Source organism: Sminthopsis crassicaudata, chromosome 1 (assembly GCF_048593235.1).
Source record: "Sminthopsis crassicaudata isolate SCR6 chromosome 1, ASM4859323v1, whole genome shotgun sequence".
Classification (NCBI taxonomy): Eukaryota; Metazoa; Chordata; class Mammalia; order Dasyuromorphia; family Dasyuridae; genus Sminthopsis; species Sminthopsis crassicaudata.
Window position 1 is genome coordinate 649,398,464 of NC_133617.1, and position 18,607 is coordinate 649,417,070.

At 33.1% G+C, this 18,607-nt stretch overlaps 1 protein-coding gene across 1 annotated transcript in view; it reads left to right on the forward strand.

Moving 5' to 3' along the window:
* The first annotated feature begins 3,471 nt into the window (after positions 1-3,471).
* The window catches only part of SH3GL2 (SH3 domain containing GRB2 like 2, endophilin A1), an 80,817-nt gene continuing 65,681 nt past the window's right edge, over positions 3,472-18,607 (forward strand). The window contains 1 exon segment of the mRNA XM_074282965.1: positions 3,472-3,681. Coding sequence (XP_074139066.1) covers positions 3,529-3,681 — 153 coding nt within the window. The 5' untranslated portion in view covers positions 3,472-3,528.

Consider the following 18,607-nt stretch of genomic DNA (forward strand, 5'->3'; position numbering starts at 1 on the left):
AGGAAAAAAAAAGAAAAAGGAAAGAAAAAGAAATTTAAATTCTACTGAGATAATACAAGATTCTACAGAAAAATTAATAAAAAAAAGTAACTAGAGGAAGAGAGGAGGCAGGCAGTGAGGAAGAAATGGCTTGAATGGAGAGCCAGGATCCTAGCCAAGCCTTGAAAGAAGTTAGAGATGCTTAAAAGTAGATGTGAGAGAGGGCTATATTCAGTTACAGAGTTAACAGAATAGGCAAAAGTGATGGAATATCAATTTCTGGGACTAATGGTAGGATGATATGACTGGAATAGAGAATGCTTGAGGAGTATGATATTAAATAAGTCTGAAAAGTGAGACTGAAGTACTCTGCAGCAGAATTTAAATGCTAAACTGAGGATTTTGTTTTATTCAGAGGCAGACAATAGAGGACTGCTGAACATTTTTGTGGAAGAGTTATATTAAAATCTGTGTTTCAGGAATACTAATTTAGTAATAATTTGAAGGATAGATGAGACACTAGAAGGAGGGAGACTAATTAGGAAACTATTGGGCAAAAGAGGTGATATGGTAGTTAGTGGGGAGAAGGGAATACATTCAAAGGGTTTTTTTTTGGAGATAAAAAAAGATGAGACAGTGATTGGTTAGTAGTAAACAAAAGGGAAGAATAAAGTTTAATTTAGAGATTATGAATATGAGTGATAGGAAGAATGGAAGGATGATAACATCCTTAATAACAATAGGGCAGTTTGGAGGGAATAAGTTCCATTTTGGACATATGGAATCCTACAGGACATGTTGATAACTATGAAATATTCATGTGAAGATAACTAGATTGACTCTCTGCTTTTGGACCAGATTAATCTATTTCTGTCCAAACACTGAACCTCAGAATTGGATTTTTGTACTTAAAACAAATTCAGTTGTGGAGAATAGTAGTGCAAAGAACATTTTTTGGTCTCAAAAGCTTGAGTCAGAGAGAAAATTATCACCCAATACAGTCAGGTAAAAGCTCCTACAACAGTTGGGGAGGGAGACAGGTCCCTGAAGAGAAGTGCCTCAGCAACAGAACCGTATGGAATCACAACATGGGATAATAGAGAGGTCAGCAGAGAACTGCAGGAGAAAGTGTTATTTCCAGGGAAAAACCATTTCAATATTGATGCTTGAGGGCAAGTTTCTAATTTCTGTTAGTTGCACAAAACATAATTTTGCTCTCTTTTTTTTTTCTTTTCCTTTTCTTTCTTTTCTTTTCTAACTTAATATAGTTTGAAAATATGTCTTCTTTGAAAATGAAGAATAGAAAATAAGACTGTATCTGAGTAGCATGTATATGTTGACCTGAGGAGATCAGACATCAGCTCAGAAAACAAAAACAAAAACAAAAACAAAAACATTTTCTTCAAAAAATTAAAGTTTCCCTGGATTTGTCAAATATATATTAGAGTGTTTTAAACTGTATTTAGTTTAATAATCTTTCCAGTCCCCCATGCCATATCAAGAAAATGGCTTCTTTTTCTGGTCCTGAATAATTCATTTTCTACTATAGGTCTTGCCTTGATTAGGAATAGAGACCAAAAATGCCATCTTATAAAACTCCTGGAGGGGAGGTAAGCTAAAGAGGGTGAAAGAAGCAGAAAATGTTCTCAGGACTGGAAAAAAAAAAAAAAAAAAAAGAAGAACTTCAGATCAAGATTCCCTAGATAAATTTAAGATGAGAGAAGAAAAAAAAGATAAGGCTGCCCCTATAACCTTTGCCAGTCAAATCAATCCATGAGTTTAGTTCAATAAGGATCTGAAGCGGTTGAATATGAAGTCATTGGTTTCTTTTCTTTTGAGATTTTTGTTGTTCTCTTTGTTTCTAATAAGTTCTTTATTAAATTTTCACATCTACCATCATATGTTATAAAAGTGGAAAAATACAAAGAGCAATAGCTTGGTCCAAGGCAAGTTTAACAAAAATATTCCAAAATAAATTTTCGGGAGTGGAAGGGAGAACAATCCAGAAAAGCTAGAAATATTAATATAACATAACATAATACAATATGTTTATAATATATACATATATAATGGATATATGTATGTAATATATATGATATATAGTGGTTCACTATATAATCATAGATTAAGAATTATGAGAAATCATCTATTCAAATATCCTCATTTTATAAATGGGAAGACTGAGGCCAAGAGACATATACTTTCTTATCAAAGGTCACACAATTAGTAATAAGTAGCTGAGTTTAGATTTGAACCCTAAATCCAGCATTTCTCCCCCTTATATAATGTCTACCTACAAAAAATAAAATTTGAGGAAAGGATTCATTTGGGAAAACTAGATTTCATCATAGCAAAATAAATCTAAATTCAAAAAGTTAAACAAAAAATATAAAAATTGTTAGAAAATAAAATGAAAATTTTATCTGACTTAAGGCATAAAATTCTTTTTCACTGAATTATTGTAAGAAATTATACAGGGATGAGATGATTAGGTTGCATATTTTGAAATTTTTATGGCCTATAAAAAACTGCTATAAAAATAACAAATTGTTTTAAAGATTTCTAGTAAATTCTAGGGATTTAGATGTAAAGATTAAATAATCAATAGTCCTTATATTCAAGAAATGTATAGGCTACTTGGGGAATGAGAAAATTGCATCCCAGAAAGATTTAGTGGGATTGTTTAATACAATTAATAAAAATAAAGTTGCTATCCTCCAGCAGCTTACAGGGAGAGAAAACACTCAAAAAGAGACAGGAAAGCAGATGGGGAGGGAGCACACTAGGAGTTCCTGAGGTTGAGGGTGGGAAGATATCTTGTTCCATAGAGTTGAAAGTAGGCAGAACAGCAGATGCAAAGTGGAGTATTGTGGTATGGAAGGAATGTTACAGAGTATATTCTTCTCTTTGTGGATGTAGTTCTGAAAAGGGAATGGAACTCAGTTATGGTCCTATGGACTTTTGGGAAATATAACCCCTGGGATTAAAAAAAAAAATTGAAATCATAAGATCCTAAAGGTGATAGCATGTCCATGAAGATTGGGATGGTGGAAGATGACAGGGTAAGGAGAAAGGAGCAATTTGTCAACCTCACTTGTTCCTGGAGGAACTACATATTTTCCCACCATGTTGTTGGGCTGTGCCCATGCTAGTTAGAGTTGTAAAAATTAACAATAATAAATACAATTTATTTTGTATAAGGCAAGCTCAATAACCTTTTTTTTTTATCTGTAAAGCTTTTTATTTTGAAAACATATGCATGGATAATTTGTCAACATTGACCCTTGCATAGCCTTGTGTTTCAAATTTTCCTCTCCTCCCCCCCGCCCATGGCAAGCAATCCAATATATGTTAAATGTGTTAAAATATATGTTAAATCCAATATGTATAAACATATTTATATAATTCTCTTGCTGCACAAGAAAAATCAGATCACAAAGGAAAGTAAATGAGTAAGAAAACAAAATGCAAGCAAACAACAACAAAAAGAGTTGAGAATGTTATGTTGCGTTCCACACTCAATTCCCACAGTCCTCTCTCTGGGTGTAGATGGCTCTCTTCATCACAAGATCATTGGAACTGGCATCAATCATCTCGTTGTTGGAAAGAGTCACGTTCATCAGAATTGATCATCATATAATATTGCTGTTGCCATGTACAAGGATCTCCTGGTTCTGCTCATCTCACTCAGCATCAGTTCCTGTAAGTCTCTCCAGGCCTTTCTGAAATCAGCCTGCTCATCATTTCTTATAGAACAATAATATTCCATAACATTCATATACCATAACTTATTCAGCCATTTTCCAACTGATGGGCATCCACTCACTTTCCAGTTTCCTGCCACTATAAAAAGGGCTGCCACAAACATGTTTGCACATGTGGGTCCCTTTCCCTCCTTAAAGATCTCTTTGGGATGTAAGCCCAGTAGTAACACTGCTGGATCAAAGGGTATACATAGTTTGATACCTTTTGAGCATAGTTCCAAATTGCTCTCTGGAATGGCTAGATCTATACACAGCTCCACTAACAATGCATTAGTATCCCAATTTTCCCATATCCCCTCCAACATTCATCATTATCTTTTCCTGGAATCTTAGCTAATCTGAGAGGTATGTAGTGGTACCTCACAATTGTTGTAATCTGCATTTCTCTGATCAATAGTGATTAAACAATTCCTGGCCTCATGTCACTTATGCACCTTTTCATATGATTAGAAATGGTTTTAATTTCTTTATCTGAAAATTGTCTGTTCATGTCCTTTGACCATTTATCAATTGGAAAATGGCTTGAATTCTTATAAATTTGAGTCAGTTCTCTATATATTTTAGATATGAGGCTTTTATCAGAACCCTTAAATATAAAAATGATTTCCCAATGTATTGCTTCCCTTCTGATCTTGTTTGCATTAGTTTTGTTTGTACAAAAACTTTTTAACTTAATATACTCAAAATTACCTATTTAATGTTCAATTATGAGTTCCATTTCTTCTTTGGACACAAATTCTTTCCTTTTCCAGATATCTGAGAAGTAAACTATTCTATGTTCTTCTAATTCACTTATAATATCACTATTTATGTCTAAATCATGAACCCATTTTGCTCTTGGGATGTGATATTAGCTATGGGTCAAGCTCTAATTTCTTCCATACTAGTTTCCAATTTTTCTACCAATAAACTTTCAATAGAAAACGCCATCTTCATTCAGAAAAGGAACTATGCTAATTGAATGTAAATCCACACAAGTTATGTTCATTTGTTCTATTTTTTTCCTCCTGTGATTTTTCCCCTTTTGTTCTCATTTTTCGGTTCCAACATGATTTATAAAGAAATATGTATTTTAAAAATAAAATTAAAAATAATAACTATAATTCGCAAAATTCAGTATTAAGTATGTGAGGAAATATCTGTGGCTCAAATTAGTATGATCTTTTTAGAGGACAATCTGGCATTATACACTAAACATTTCTACAAATAATCATATCATATTCCATCTTATTTATTCCTCTCCTATACCTCTTAGAATTCTTTCTTTTCCTTCAAAACTCAGCTTGAGTCGCTTTCCTTATATTTACTTAGTAACTACCTATATGTGTGCAGAAGCAGAAGTGACTTGAGGCTAGGAACTGTATAATATTGGTCTTTGTAATCTTAACACCTAGAATAGGTACTAGTTACACAGTGGCATTTAATAAATGCTAGTTAATTGATTTGCCATGGTACATATTAGTCCCTGTTACTAACTTTTCCATATATTTTACCACTGCTTAATAAAGACTTTAGGATAATAGTATGGTACTCTAGTACCCTAATTTAGGATATCTTGGTAATATGTTATTCTATTGGGGCTTTCTTTATATCACTTTGACTCAGAATTTTCACAATGTGATTGATTCTAAGGTTTCACTTTTTTGTCTTGCACAAATCACATCAATCTCTTTGCCATCCTGCTATAATTTAACTACTAGTTTTTTCTTACAAAATTTCTTCAGTCTAATAATGATGGCTGTTTTTAAAACCTAACCCAGGAATCCTTAGACTTCAGAATTTCTTTCATGTAACATATTTGCATTTTGACAAGGCTTTATCCCGAAAGAATAATTCTAATAATAAGAATTTCCAGCACCATTTTAAACTAGTAGGGGAAATATTTGAAGCCCAGTCTGTCTTTCAAATAACTCTCAAAAAAAGGCACCTCTGCATACTCTGTCTTTTTTCAAGGACAACCCTGTTCAATGTTTTTTGATTTTGATAAATTCAGTTCTTGTCATGTCTTGGGTGGCAAATAGCAAAAGGTACCAGATTTCTTTCTCTTTCTCTCTTGACAGCCAAGAAAAGATTTCTCAGACCTATGGAGAAAAATTGCCAGATCTGACACTATGTGATCTTATCTGAATGAAGCTGTTTTTCCTTTGTGTTCAGTTGATCATATCTTTAAATTCACTTAAAAAAGAAGTCAAGACTCTCATGTCTATCTGTGATAAAGGTCTGTACCTCCATCAGGGATTTAAGGAGACATTCGTCAGGGAGACATCTCCCCCTTTTCTAGTTCTATGCAACTTTACTTTCTCTTTCAACTTCAGTGAGATATTTAATTCTTTGTGTTGATAAGTTTAGTCTCTCGAGTCTTAAATGAGTGGCTTGAAATGACACATTACACGTGCTTGGAGTTGGGAAATATGATGTGTTAGTGGATTTTAATTCACTCAGGAAAAATATAATTTGCAGGAAATTGTAAAGGACTTTATGAGGGACTATTTCTCTTAGACTCCAGGAAATTGTGAGTCCCACTGTGGATTTTTATGTGCCTGAAAATGACTTAGGGAAAAAAAAAAAAGTCTCTGATGACTCAGTGATGAAGAAGGCGCACTTAGAAAGTCCAAATCTGGGACTTGATACTTTCCAGAGAAAAACCATATATGTTCTCTAGAGTAGTGGGGAGGACTTATGGGAAATGACAATTCTGTGGTTTCTCCACTGAAAAAAAAAAAAGTGCTCTATCCCCAAAGACAGTGAATTGTTGGACACATAGAAAAGGTAGTCTAGCTCTACTTCAAAAAACAAAATGAGATTACCCCCCTCCTTTATAGAACAAGCATATTTTGTAATAAGATGTATTCAGGTCTTAATTAGCAAAATGACTTTGAGTTAAGATAGTGTGGGACAGTTAAAAGAATCAGAATTTTGGAACTTGAAAACCTAGAAACATTTCTCAAGAACTTTGATCTTCAATTTCCTCATCTATAATATCAGAAAGAAATAATAATACAGGAAATATAGAAAGAGAGATAGAAATAGAAAATTATTATCCTACGGGACCATAATATCTGAAGATTGATATGGAGAAACTGAAAAACAAAACGTCTCATATTAACAGAGAGTTTTGTTGGTGCTATTCTTCAAAATTCAATAAACCCTCAAAAAGGACTTCCCTAATTCAGAATAGTTCTTTTAAATTAATTAGTGTTTAACCCATGTTTCCTTATGAATCATGTTGAGAGAGAAAAATCACAGCAAAAGGAAGAGATGGAGGAGATAACACACACACACACAAAGAAAAAAACACAGTGAATACAGTATGTGTTGATTTAGGCTCTTTAGTTCTTTTTCTGAATACAGATGGCATTTTCTGTCCAAAATCTATTGGGATCGCTTTGGATCACTGAACCACTGAGAAGAATGAAGTCTTTCATAGATAATCATCACACATTCTTGCTGTTATTGTGTACAATGTGTTCCTGGTTCAGCTTGCTTCACTCATCATCAGTTCATGTAAATCTTTCCAGGACTTTCTAAGGTCAGCTTGTTCATCATTTTTACAGAATAATAATATTCCATTGCCTTCATATATCACAACATGTTCAGCTATTCCACATTGATGGACATCTATCATTTTCCAATTCTTTGCTACCACAAAAAGAACTGCAAAAAATATTTTGGCACACATGGGTCTGTTTCCCTTCTTTATGATTTCCTTGGGATACAGACCTTTGGCTATAGTTCCATATTGCTCTCCAGAATGGTTTGATCAGTTCATAACTCTACCAACAATGCTTTAGTGTCCCGGTTTTCCCATATCCCCTCCAACACTTATTATTATCTTTTCCTGTCATCTTAGCCAATCTGAGAAGTATGAGGTGGTACCTGAGTTGTTTTAATTTGCATTATCATCAATAGTGATTTTGAGCATTTTTTCACATAGCTATATAGATGGCTTTAATTTCATCATCTGAAAATTGTCTGTCCCTAGACTTTGACCATTAATCAATGGGGAATGACTTGCATTCTTATAAATTTGACACAGTTTTAATATATTTAAAAAATGAGACCTTTATCAGAAATAGTGGCTTTAAAGAATATTCCCCAGCTTTATACTTCCATTTTAATCTTGTTTCTGTTGGTTTTGTTTTTCCAAAGACTTTTTAATTTGATGTAATCAATGTTGTCCATTTTATGTTTCATAATGTTCTCTAGTTGTTCTTTGGTCATAAATTCCTCCCTTCTCCAAAGATCTGAGAGGTAAATTATCCCTTGTTCTCCTAATTTGTTTATGGTATTATCCTTTATGCCCAAATCATTTATCCATTTTGAATTTATTTTGTTATGGAGTGTGAGATATAAACTTATGCTGAGTTTCTGGCATATTATTTTCCAGTTTTTCAGCAATTTTTGTCAAATAGTGAGTTTTTATTCCAAAAGCCTTGATTATTTTATTGTGTGTATCAAATCTATTCCACTGATCCACTACTCTATTTCTTAATCTGTTCCAAATGATTCTGCTAACTGCTACCTTGTAATATAGTTTTTAGGTTTTGTACTGCTAAGCCACCATGCTTTGTATTTTTTTTCCCACTAATTCCCTTGATATTCTTTGTCTTTTGATCTTCTTGATGAATTTTGTTCTTTTTTTTTTCTGTCTAGTTTTGTAACATAATGTTTTGGTAGTTTGATTTGTATGGAATTGAACAAGTATACCAATTTAGTCAGAATTGTCATTTTTGTTATATTAGCTTGGCCCAGCCATGAACAATTGATATTTTCCCAGTTGTTTAGATCTGAGTTTATTTGTATGAGAAGTGTTTTGTAATTGTGTTCATATAATTCTTGTGTTTTTCTTGGTGTCTTCAGTATGTTATTTTGTTTAAAGTAATTTCAAATGGAATTTCTCTTTCTATCTCTTGTTAATGGGCTTTATTAGTATTATATAGAAATTCTGATGATTTGTGTGGATTTATTTCATATCTTGCAACTTTGTTAAGGCTGTGGATTGTTTACAGGAGCCTAATTTAGAATTGCTGATAATTGGGCAGTTTGTCTTTACATTGCTTGTGAAGGCAAGGGTTTGATAGGCAGAAATCAAGGTTTGCTCACCTTTATGTTTCTTAGGCTACTGAAATAGAGCCTTGCATGATAAGCACTCAAAAAATATTGCTTGCATTTAATTACAGCATAGTGTATTCAGACTATGGAAGATAATGAACCATGTTTAAGGACTTTAACCCTTCAATAATATGGGAGTAGGAACTGATGAGAGGCTGAAGAAAGAGGGAATAGTTACAATTAGCAAATTTGATATTTCCAGTTCTTGGATTAATTCTTAAGAAGCAGATACATTTTTTTTTTTTTTTTTGCAAGCACAGGATCACATTCTAAAGCTTAATCTAAATGTGTTAGATTTTTCAATTAATTTTGTTTTATTTTAATTGCCTTTCTCCTTCTCCTACTACCAAAACAATGAATTGGGTTGACTATTAGTTTATGGTGAACAAGCATATCATTTGGCTTTACAGAAGATGAATATAGAACATTTATAAACATTATTTATAAATTTTACTTTTGCAAATACAATATCTTGTTTTTATATTATATTCTGACCACAAGAAGGGAAAAGAGAAGAAAGTAAATTTCCTTAAATGTGTTCATTGGGATATAATCAGGAAATGATTATCTTTCTTTGGAATAAATTACAACTTCAAAGAGGAACACCTAGCCATATAACTTCTATAACTAATGTTTATAATACTAATAGTTTTATAAGTAAAATTGCATATTCTTTGTATACCACTCACATACAAAATCAAACTTATGGCTAGTCAGTCTGAAAATTGTAGGGTCTTCCCAGAAACAGAAAAAAAAAAAGTTTTCATTTCAAGATATTTTTAAAATAAGGTTTTTGATGAGCTATATGGCATATAATTATAGCTTTCTAGTCAACAAAGAAACTTTAGAAAGCCAAGGACTTAAGCATATTAACTATTTCCCTCGTTCTGGGGATAGCCAGAAATATAGTTTCACAGAATCTGAGTAAGACACCATTTTGGAGGCCACTTAGTCTAATCTATATATGACAGAGAATATTTGTTGTCAAAATGTTGTAATCCATTCTCCAGTAAAGTCTCACCTAACACAACCCATCCTTCTTTTGAGTTGCTCTAATTGTTATGATATTTTCCCTTTCTATTAACCCTAAATGTGGCCCTGTAACATTCACTCATTATTACCAGTATAGTATTCTCCATGACAGCCTTTCAAATAACTTGAAAAGCCTACTTCTCCTCCTCCTTTTCAGCACTGCAAGGACCCAAGACAGTTCTCAGGGACTTTTGATAGAAAATACTGACTGCATCCAGAGAAAGAATTATAGAGTTTGAATGCATATTGAAGCTTACTATTTTCATATTTTTGTGCCATTTTGTGCTATTTCTATTCTTCAACCTAAAATAAGGCCAAAAAAAAAAAAAAAAAAAAAAGAGCAAAGAACAGAGGATTAAGTGAACATGATGTCAGAATGAAGTCAAAGGATCTGGGTTCAAAATCATTTTGGAGAAAATTACTTCACCTATCTAGGCCCCTATTTCCTTATTTCTAAGATAAGGGAAGTATAAAGAAGAACTATTTATGCCTTTTTTTCAGCTTTATAAATGTGGTTCTATGACCTATCTCTTTCTTGATATTCTGTATCCATCATTTGGATGTATGTCTACTCTTTGGAGTCTATAATAAAGGTACAGTGTTTCCCTCTACCATTTTGTGCCCATTTTCTGTTAGCACATATAGCAAGAGAGGGAGGGAAGGAGGGAGAGAAAGAGAGCCCATTTTAAGAATGAACACAGGGAAAGAAAATTTATTTCTGCTATCTCTTGTTCCAATATACATTTAGTTTATCTAAGCTGTAGTTTGGAAGTAATACAGAAGTTTTGGAAAATTAAAACACTATGTTTCAGTAAAGGTATTGATCCTCAGACATACTGAAAAACACTAATTGTGTAATTACATTCTGGCAATAGTCTCTATATTATGCCATTTATTAAGCTTTTGTTCGCATTTCACATAAGTGAACCCTAGGGAAACTCTTTGCTTGCCAGTTTCATGCCCACTAATTCATAGATCTTTAAATCATGCTCTGACCTTTGACTTAATAAGAGATAAAAACAAAACTTTGAGTCTTATTTGTGTCATATTCTGCTGCTCATTATCTTGGGCTCTTCCCAGGAACAAAGGAAATTATTAGGTAATAGCAAGTGAATGAGCTTTTCTAACCGTCTAAAAATCTTCAAACTAAAATTAAAACAAAAACAACAACAATAAACTTGGTACAAATACAATTTCTAAGGAGCCTTACAATTCTGAGGCAGCTAGGTGACACAGTAGATACAAATGCGTACCTGGAGTCAAGGGAGCCTGAATCCAAATCCAGCTTCAAACACTTATTAGCTGTAAGACCCTGGAAAACTCACTTATCTTCTATTTGCCTCGGTTTCCTCATCTGTAAAATGGGAATAATAATACCACCTATTCCAGAGGGTTGTTGTGAGGATCAAATAAGATAATATTTGTAAAGCATTTGTACGCTGCAGACACACTGTAGGCTCCATATAAATGTTTATTCCCTCTCTCACTCTGGCTTCCAGTTGCAGAAGGGTTAGAAGAAAAAATGTAAAGGTGATAAGAGCTTATGTTTACAAATATAAATCTATCCATTCTTAACTGATAAAAATTTATAGACAACACTCTCTCCTAGTAATCACCGACCTCATATTTCATTATTTCTTTTTCTGGGTCCATTATTGCCTGGAGCCTTGCCTCCTTCTGATTTTGATCAGGTTTAAATCACATTAGGGGCTAACTTTGTTAATTTACTCAGCATATCTACAATAAAATAATTTTTAAAGTTTATCTCTCTTGTCCCAAATTCCTATGATGATGACAGAATAATTTAGATCATAAACTTTGTGCAATTGTGAATTATCTCTAAAATAATACAGAACCATCTAGCAATAGACTTTTGTGAATTTGAGATGCTAATTTATCTTACCAGGATTTGTTCAATAGTGGGGTTTAATGTCATACTTTAAAGCAAGATTTGTTTTGGGAGGATATTCTTGTCTGCAAAAGAATGACTATGATTTTTTTTTTTTCTGACCCAGAACTTTGGATTATTCTTTCCTACTTTGTCTAATCCTATGACCAGAAAAAACAGAGGAGCAACTTTCTGGCCCCTTCTAGATGAAAATGTTGAAAAGTATCACCTCTGAATCACCAGTCATCAAATCTTAAGTTATCACTCATTAACTTTGAGAGTAAGCTGATCATCACTAACTGACAAGGTTTTTCTTTCTTTTTTCTTTTTTTCCTTTCTGTTAATGACCTCTATTTGTTCACAAGAGAATTTAGTACTTGATTTCAAATAGTATGAATAAGCTAGTGTAGCATAAGTTTTATTCCCAAATGTGAATGTCTATTTTTAGTGTTGCTACAATAGATTATTAAACCAAACTGTGAAAAATGCACAGAAATACCAAGTCCCCTCTGCAGGGACAAAGTTGTCTCAAAATTTCTCTATTCCTGTTTCTTAGACTAATATTAATTAAAATTATGTTAGGATACTGAAATGGATTTTGGTTGGGAATAGAATAAAGAGAAAAAGAAGCAGAAAAAAGAAAGATAGGAAAATGAAATTTTTATGTTATTTTGTGTCATAATTCATTTTAATTTTTTTTTGCATGAATTTAGAAAACATTGTAAATCTGTTAAGTTATAATAGCCACTAGTTTCACTTAGAGAAAAATATCTCACTTCCAAAGTATTCAGAGCTTTGTAATAATTTATTATTAATCCTTTCCACATCCCTAGGAGATAGGCTAAACAATTAGAGGAGTGTATTTTTTAGAAATTTCTCACATTAGGGAAATGGGACTTCAGGAAAGTTATTACTTTTAGCCCTAGAGAACCATGTCAGAGACAATTAAATGTCACAAGAAGCAAGATGTGCCGTCTAACACAGCTATTATCTAATAGAAAGGAAAAGCTGAGAGATGAAAAAGGAAACCAAGTTGTTAGCCACAAATAGTGTCTTTCACTTTCTCCAGTAATGGTATAAATGGAAATGAGAAGAGCTGACATTTTTGCCAGACTTTTTATTACATAGATTGTCAACCAGTAAATGTTGTCATTTGATCTTCTCCAGATCCATGTGAGATAACACTATAGATATAATGATAACTAATGAAAAGGATAATAAGAATAACTTATCTGTATTGCCCCAATTTCCATTGATGATGAAAGGATAAATCTAGAGAACATCAGAAACTCTCAGGAATAGTAATATATTGCATTTACATAAGAATTTAAATTTGCAAAGCAAAACATTATCATACTTGATCCTTACAACAACCTTTTGAGGAAAGTGTTTTGATTATTCCTATTTTATAGATAGCTGAATGATATGAGAAGAGAAAGAGGAAGAGAGAAACTAAGTAACTTGTTTTTTAGTAAATATCTGAGGTCTTCTGATGGAGAGAGCCATCTGCACCCAGAGAGAGGACTTTGGGGACTGAGTGTAGATCATAGCACAGTATTTTCACTTATTTTTGTTGGTTTTTGCTTGCATTTTGTTTTCTTTCTCATTTTTTTTCCTTTTTGATTTGATTTTTCTTGTGTAGCATGATAATGGTGGAAAAATGTATAGAAGAATTGCAAATGTTTAATATTATTGGATTATTTGCCCTGGTGAGGGGCAAGAAGGGAGAAAAAAAATTGGAACACAAGGTTTTGCAAAGGTGAATGTTAAGAACTATGCATGTGTTTTGAAAATAAAAAGTTTTTGAATTCAGGCCTTTCTGATCCCAAGTCTAGCCCTCCATGTATTATACCATTTAGCTACCTAAGTTTTTTAAACATATAAAAATTTAGAAAATCTTTTAGGAATCATTTGGGGCTTGACTTTCTTCCCCCTCCTAGTTTTATAGATCAGCATAGCCCAGAAAAGATAATTTATGTATCTTGCCACATGCTCATTTAGCTTCAAGGTCTTCAGGGAAAAGCAAATTTCATCCTACCTAGTACAAGGGGAGAGTGTTATCAGTTTTACTGTATCAGTTAAAATATTTAAGTTGTTTGGACATTTGAAAACAAGATACAATTTAATAAAAATTTATCATGCATCAGGTTACATGTCAGGCACAAATATGAAATAAAACTTAGTTTTTTCCTCAAAACATTTACGGTAGAATGGGGGAGGGGGAATAAAAAGACATGAACACACACACACACATATATTATAGATAAGGCAGGATTTGAATTCAGAAATGACTGAATAAGTTAAGGTATATGAATGTAATGGAATATTATTATTTTATAAGAAATGATGAGCAGACTGATTTCAGAAAACTGATGCAAAGTGAAGTAAGTAGAACCAAAGAACATTGTATACAGTAACAAAAATATGTGATGATCAACTATGATGGGCTTGGCTCCTCTTAACAATGTTGTGATTCGAGACAAATTCCAATAGACTTGGTATGAAAAATACTAATCACATCCAGAGAGAACTATGGAAATTGAATTTGGATCAAAGCATAGAATTTTCACCTTTTGTTGTTGTTTGTTTGTTTTTTCCTCATGGTTTGTCCCCCTTTTGTTCTGATTTTTCTTGCACAACATGACAAATATGGAAATATATTTAAAATGATTGTACATATTTAACCTGCTTGCTGTTTTGGGGAAGGGGAAGGGAAGGAGGGGAAAAAATTGGAAAGCAAAGTCTTACAAAAATTATTGTTGAAAACTATCTTTTCATTATTTGAAAAAATAAAATACTGTTGAAAAAAAAAAGAAAGGTTGCTTAAGAAGAAATGGTTTTCTATAGAAGGTGACATTTGAACTGCTTTAAAGGAAATGAGTTTTTAAGAGGTAGAAATGAAGATAGAGTATTCAAGTATTAGGAGAGTAAGTGAAACACAGAAGATAAAGACAGACTGAAATGACAGCTGAATAAGCTTGACATAAAATGAATATAATATACCTTTTTTATGTGTATTACCACTGGATAGCCAAATGCCATTTAGTCAGACAGAAAGGATTGCTGTAAATAAATTTCTCTGGTAGTCTTTGTATTTGATATGTCATCGAAACACAACTTTTTTCATACTTTGGAGCTATACCTATTATTAATTAATGAGATTTCATGGCAAGTAAGTCCAGTGCAAAGATAAAGTTCATATTAAATACATAAATATTATATAAAACATAATCATGATATGAGTGGATAGAAGGGGATATGCACAAGAGATTTTATGGAGGAAGAAATAACCTATAAGTATGATTTCTGTAACTTTTGTCACACAAGAATGTTTGTGTCAGAGTTCAAGATAGAGGAGATTTGAGAAAAGGCCATTAGACTTGGTGATTAAGAGATTAGTGGTAACTTTGCAGAGAATAGATACAATTGGATGATGAAGAGGAAAGCCAGATTTCAGACAGCTAAAATTTTAATTGTACATGTTTTTTTAAGAAATTTAATCATTAAAAGGAGAATAACAATAGCATGTTAGCTGGGGGGAATGATTGGATGAAGTCACAGTTTTTTAGATGATGTATATATTAGTTGGCATCAAGGAATAGCCAAGAGATGGAGGGTGATTGAAGATTAGCAAAAGAGTAGGAAGGAATAGAGAGAGAGAATTTGCTGGACAAGATGAGATGGGTGAAGCATATATAGCCTTATCTTGTCAAGGAGAGGGGATACCTTCTAATGTGAGAAAGGAAAGAGAGAGGAAAATAGCTAAATGATATGTGAAGAGAAAGAGGAAGAGAGAAAGAAAAGCTCTTTTCTTTTTTTTCTTTTTTTTTTTATTTTATATATATATATATATTTTATAATATTATCCCTTGTATTCATTTTTTCCAAATTACCCCCTCTCCCTCTATTCCCTCCCCCCGACGACAGGCAATACCATACATTTTACATGTGTTACAATATAATCTAGGTACAATACATGTGTGCGAATATCATTTTCTTGTTGCACAATAAACATTAGAATCCGAAGGTACATGCAACCTGGGCAGACAGATATTAGTGCTAACAATTTTCATTCCCCTCCCAGTGTTTCTTCTCTGGGTGCAGCTACCTCTGTCCATCATTGATCAACTGGAAGTGAGTTGGATCTTCTTTATGTTGAAGATTTCCACTTCCATCAGAATACATCCTCATACAGTATTGTTGTTGAAGTGTACAGTGATCTTCTGGTTCTGCTCATTTCACTCAGCATCAGTTGATTTAAGTCTCTCCAGGCCTCTCTATATTCCTCCTGCTGGTCATTTCTTACCGAGCAATAATGAAAAGCTCTTTTCTAATGCCATTTTTTTTGTCAGTGAAGTATTAGATGAAGTCCTTAGCTGAGTATGGGGAGAGGTAAATTGAAGACTTGGAGAAAGATGGAATAGCCAAAGGAGTGCCTTGCTGCAGTGAGTGCCCAATTGAGATTTTGAAACTCAAAATTTATATGAACTCATTTATCAGCTTATGATTAGGAAAGGTGGGTGATGGTAAAAGTAATCCAACTTTGGAGGTTGGGAAGGTATGATTAATTGTCAAAAAACAAGGGGTTCTGAATGTGTAGAAGATAATAACAGCTGAAATAGTTCATCCAGGATTCAAGATGGGGTGGGAGAACAATATAGCCAGTGCAGGATGATGACTTGGGAAAGAGTTGAGGAGTAGAAGGACTAGAAGAACGTGACTGGAGTTTTAGAGCAGAGGAAATGATAAAATGACTAATTTAATGATTGGATAAAAAAAAAATTTCAGAGTAGGGTATTCATTTTGAAAAGGTTCCATGGGGAAAAAACCATCATAATGCACATTGTTTTTCAGTTGTTTTTCAGTCATATCCAACTCTTTATGATCCCATTTGAGGTTTTCATTGCAGAAATACTGGAGTGATTTGCCATTTTTTTTTCGGGCTTGTTTTTATAAGTGAGGATACTGTGTAAGAATGTTTGTGATAGCCCTCTTTGTAGTGGTCAGAAACTGGAAACTACGAGGATGCCCATCAGTTGGAGATTGGCTGAATAAATTGTGGTATATGAATATTATGGAATATTATTGTTTTGTACGAAATGACCAACAGGATTTCAGAAAGGCCTGGAGACACTTATATGAACTGATGCTAAGTGAAATGAGCAGGACCAGGAGATCATTATATACTTCAACAACAATACTGTATGATGATCAATTATGATGGACGAGATTCTCTTCAACAATGAGATGAACCAAATCAGTTCCAATTGAGCAGTAATGAACTGAACCAGCTACACCCAGAGAACGAACTCTGGGAGTTGACTATGAACCACTACATAGAATTCCCAATCCCTCTACCTTTGTCCGCTTGCATTTTTGATTTCCTTCACAGGCTAATTGTACACTATTTCAAAGTCCGGTTCTTTTTGAACAGCAAAATAACTGTTTGGACAAGTATACATATATTGTATTTAATTTATACTTTAACATATGTAACATGTATTGGTCAACCTGCCATCTGGGGGAGGAGAGAGGGGAAAGGAGGGGAAAAATTGGAACAAAAGGTTTGGCAATTATCAATGTTGTAAAATTACCCATGCATATAACTTGTAAATAAAAAGCTATAATAATAAAAAATAATAATAAGTGAAGATATTGAGACAAATAGGGTTAAATGACTTGCCCAGGGTCATACAGCTAGCAAGTATCTGAGGACAGTTTTGAACTCATGAAGATGAGTCTTCCTGACTCCAGGCCTGGAGTCTGGCTTTCCACTCATAAAGCATAATTCTTTTTTTATTCTGACATCTTTTCCAGCTTTGCAGAAGAAAATGCATTCCCAATACAGCTGTGATGGTTCTGACCATAATATTTAAGCTGACCATGGAGTATTTAAGTTTCATTTACCTAAGAAGTTTTCTTTGACCTTTAATCTAAGTGGAAGATCATGTTATATCAGTTTGTTAGTGGGGAATTTGCAGGTTTTCCTGTGGAATTAAATTGAGACTTGGAGAGAAAAAAGATATTGTATTTTAAAGCCATGATAAAATTCTCTTAAGTATAGAAAAAGTGATACTGCTTCAAGAAACCTTGGGTCCTTTTCTCTGCCTTTTGGTTGCTCTTTGAATCATTCAATATGTAGCCCATTAATTCAACTACATAGCAGCCATCCAACCAATAGTGATGTAATGTGTGACATTAGCTGTGTGCTATTATCTAGCTGTGGTATTTTATTTTGTAGAGGGGGTATATAAGGCACAAACTCTTTTTTCCACGAGTTTACTTCTTGTATTCCTTTGTAATTTTGTTTTTCACTTTCTAACCAAATACTTACATAGAAGTTTGACCTGAGAAGACTCATTTTTGAGTCTGTTCGGCCCTTAAATCTCTTTTGGTTTCTCATTGTTTACCAAGTAGATTTCAGATTCCTTTGCTTAGCAGGCAAGGTCCTCACTAATTGGGACTGGTCCAAGATTTTTAGCTTTATATCAAAATACTTTCGTGTCTTATGTTATGGGCAGATTGGATATCATCCTCATTACTTATGTGTGTATGTGTGCATAAAATATGTGTGTATTACTGCATAGATATGTAGATCTTTCATGTGTATATGTGTGTATATATCACATTATATACACATAGATGAACTTTGTTGAGTGAATAATTCATCTTCATATATACAATTAAGTGCAAAATAAATAGTACAGACATGGACGAATAGAATCCAAAGCTTGTATAGGACTTCAAATATCTTCTAATTTGAATTTATTTCTTCAAAACATAAATACCTTCAGTAATAAGTGCAGGAATTGAAAAAATAAAGTAATAACTT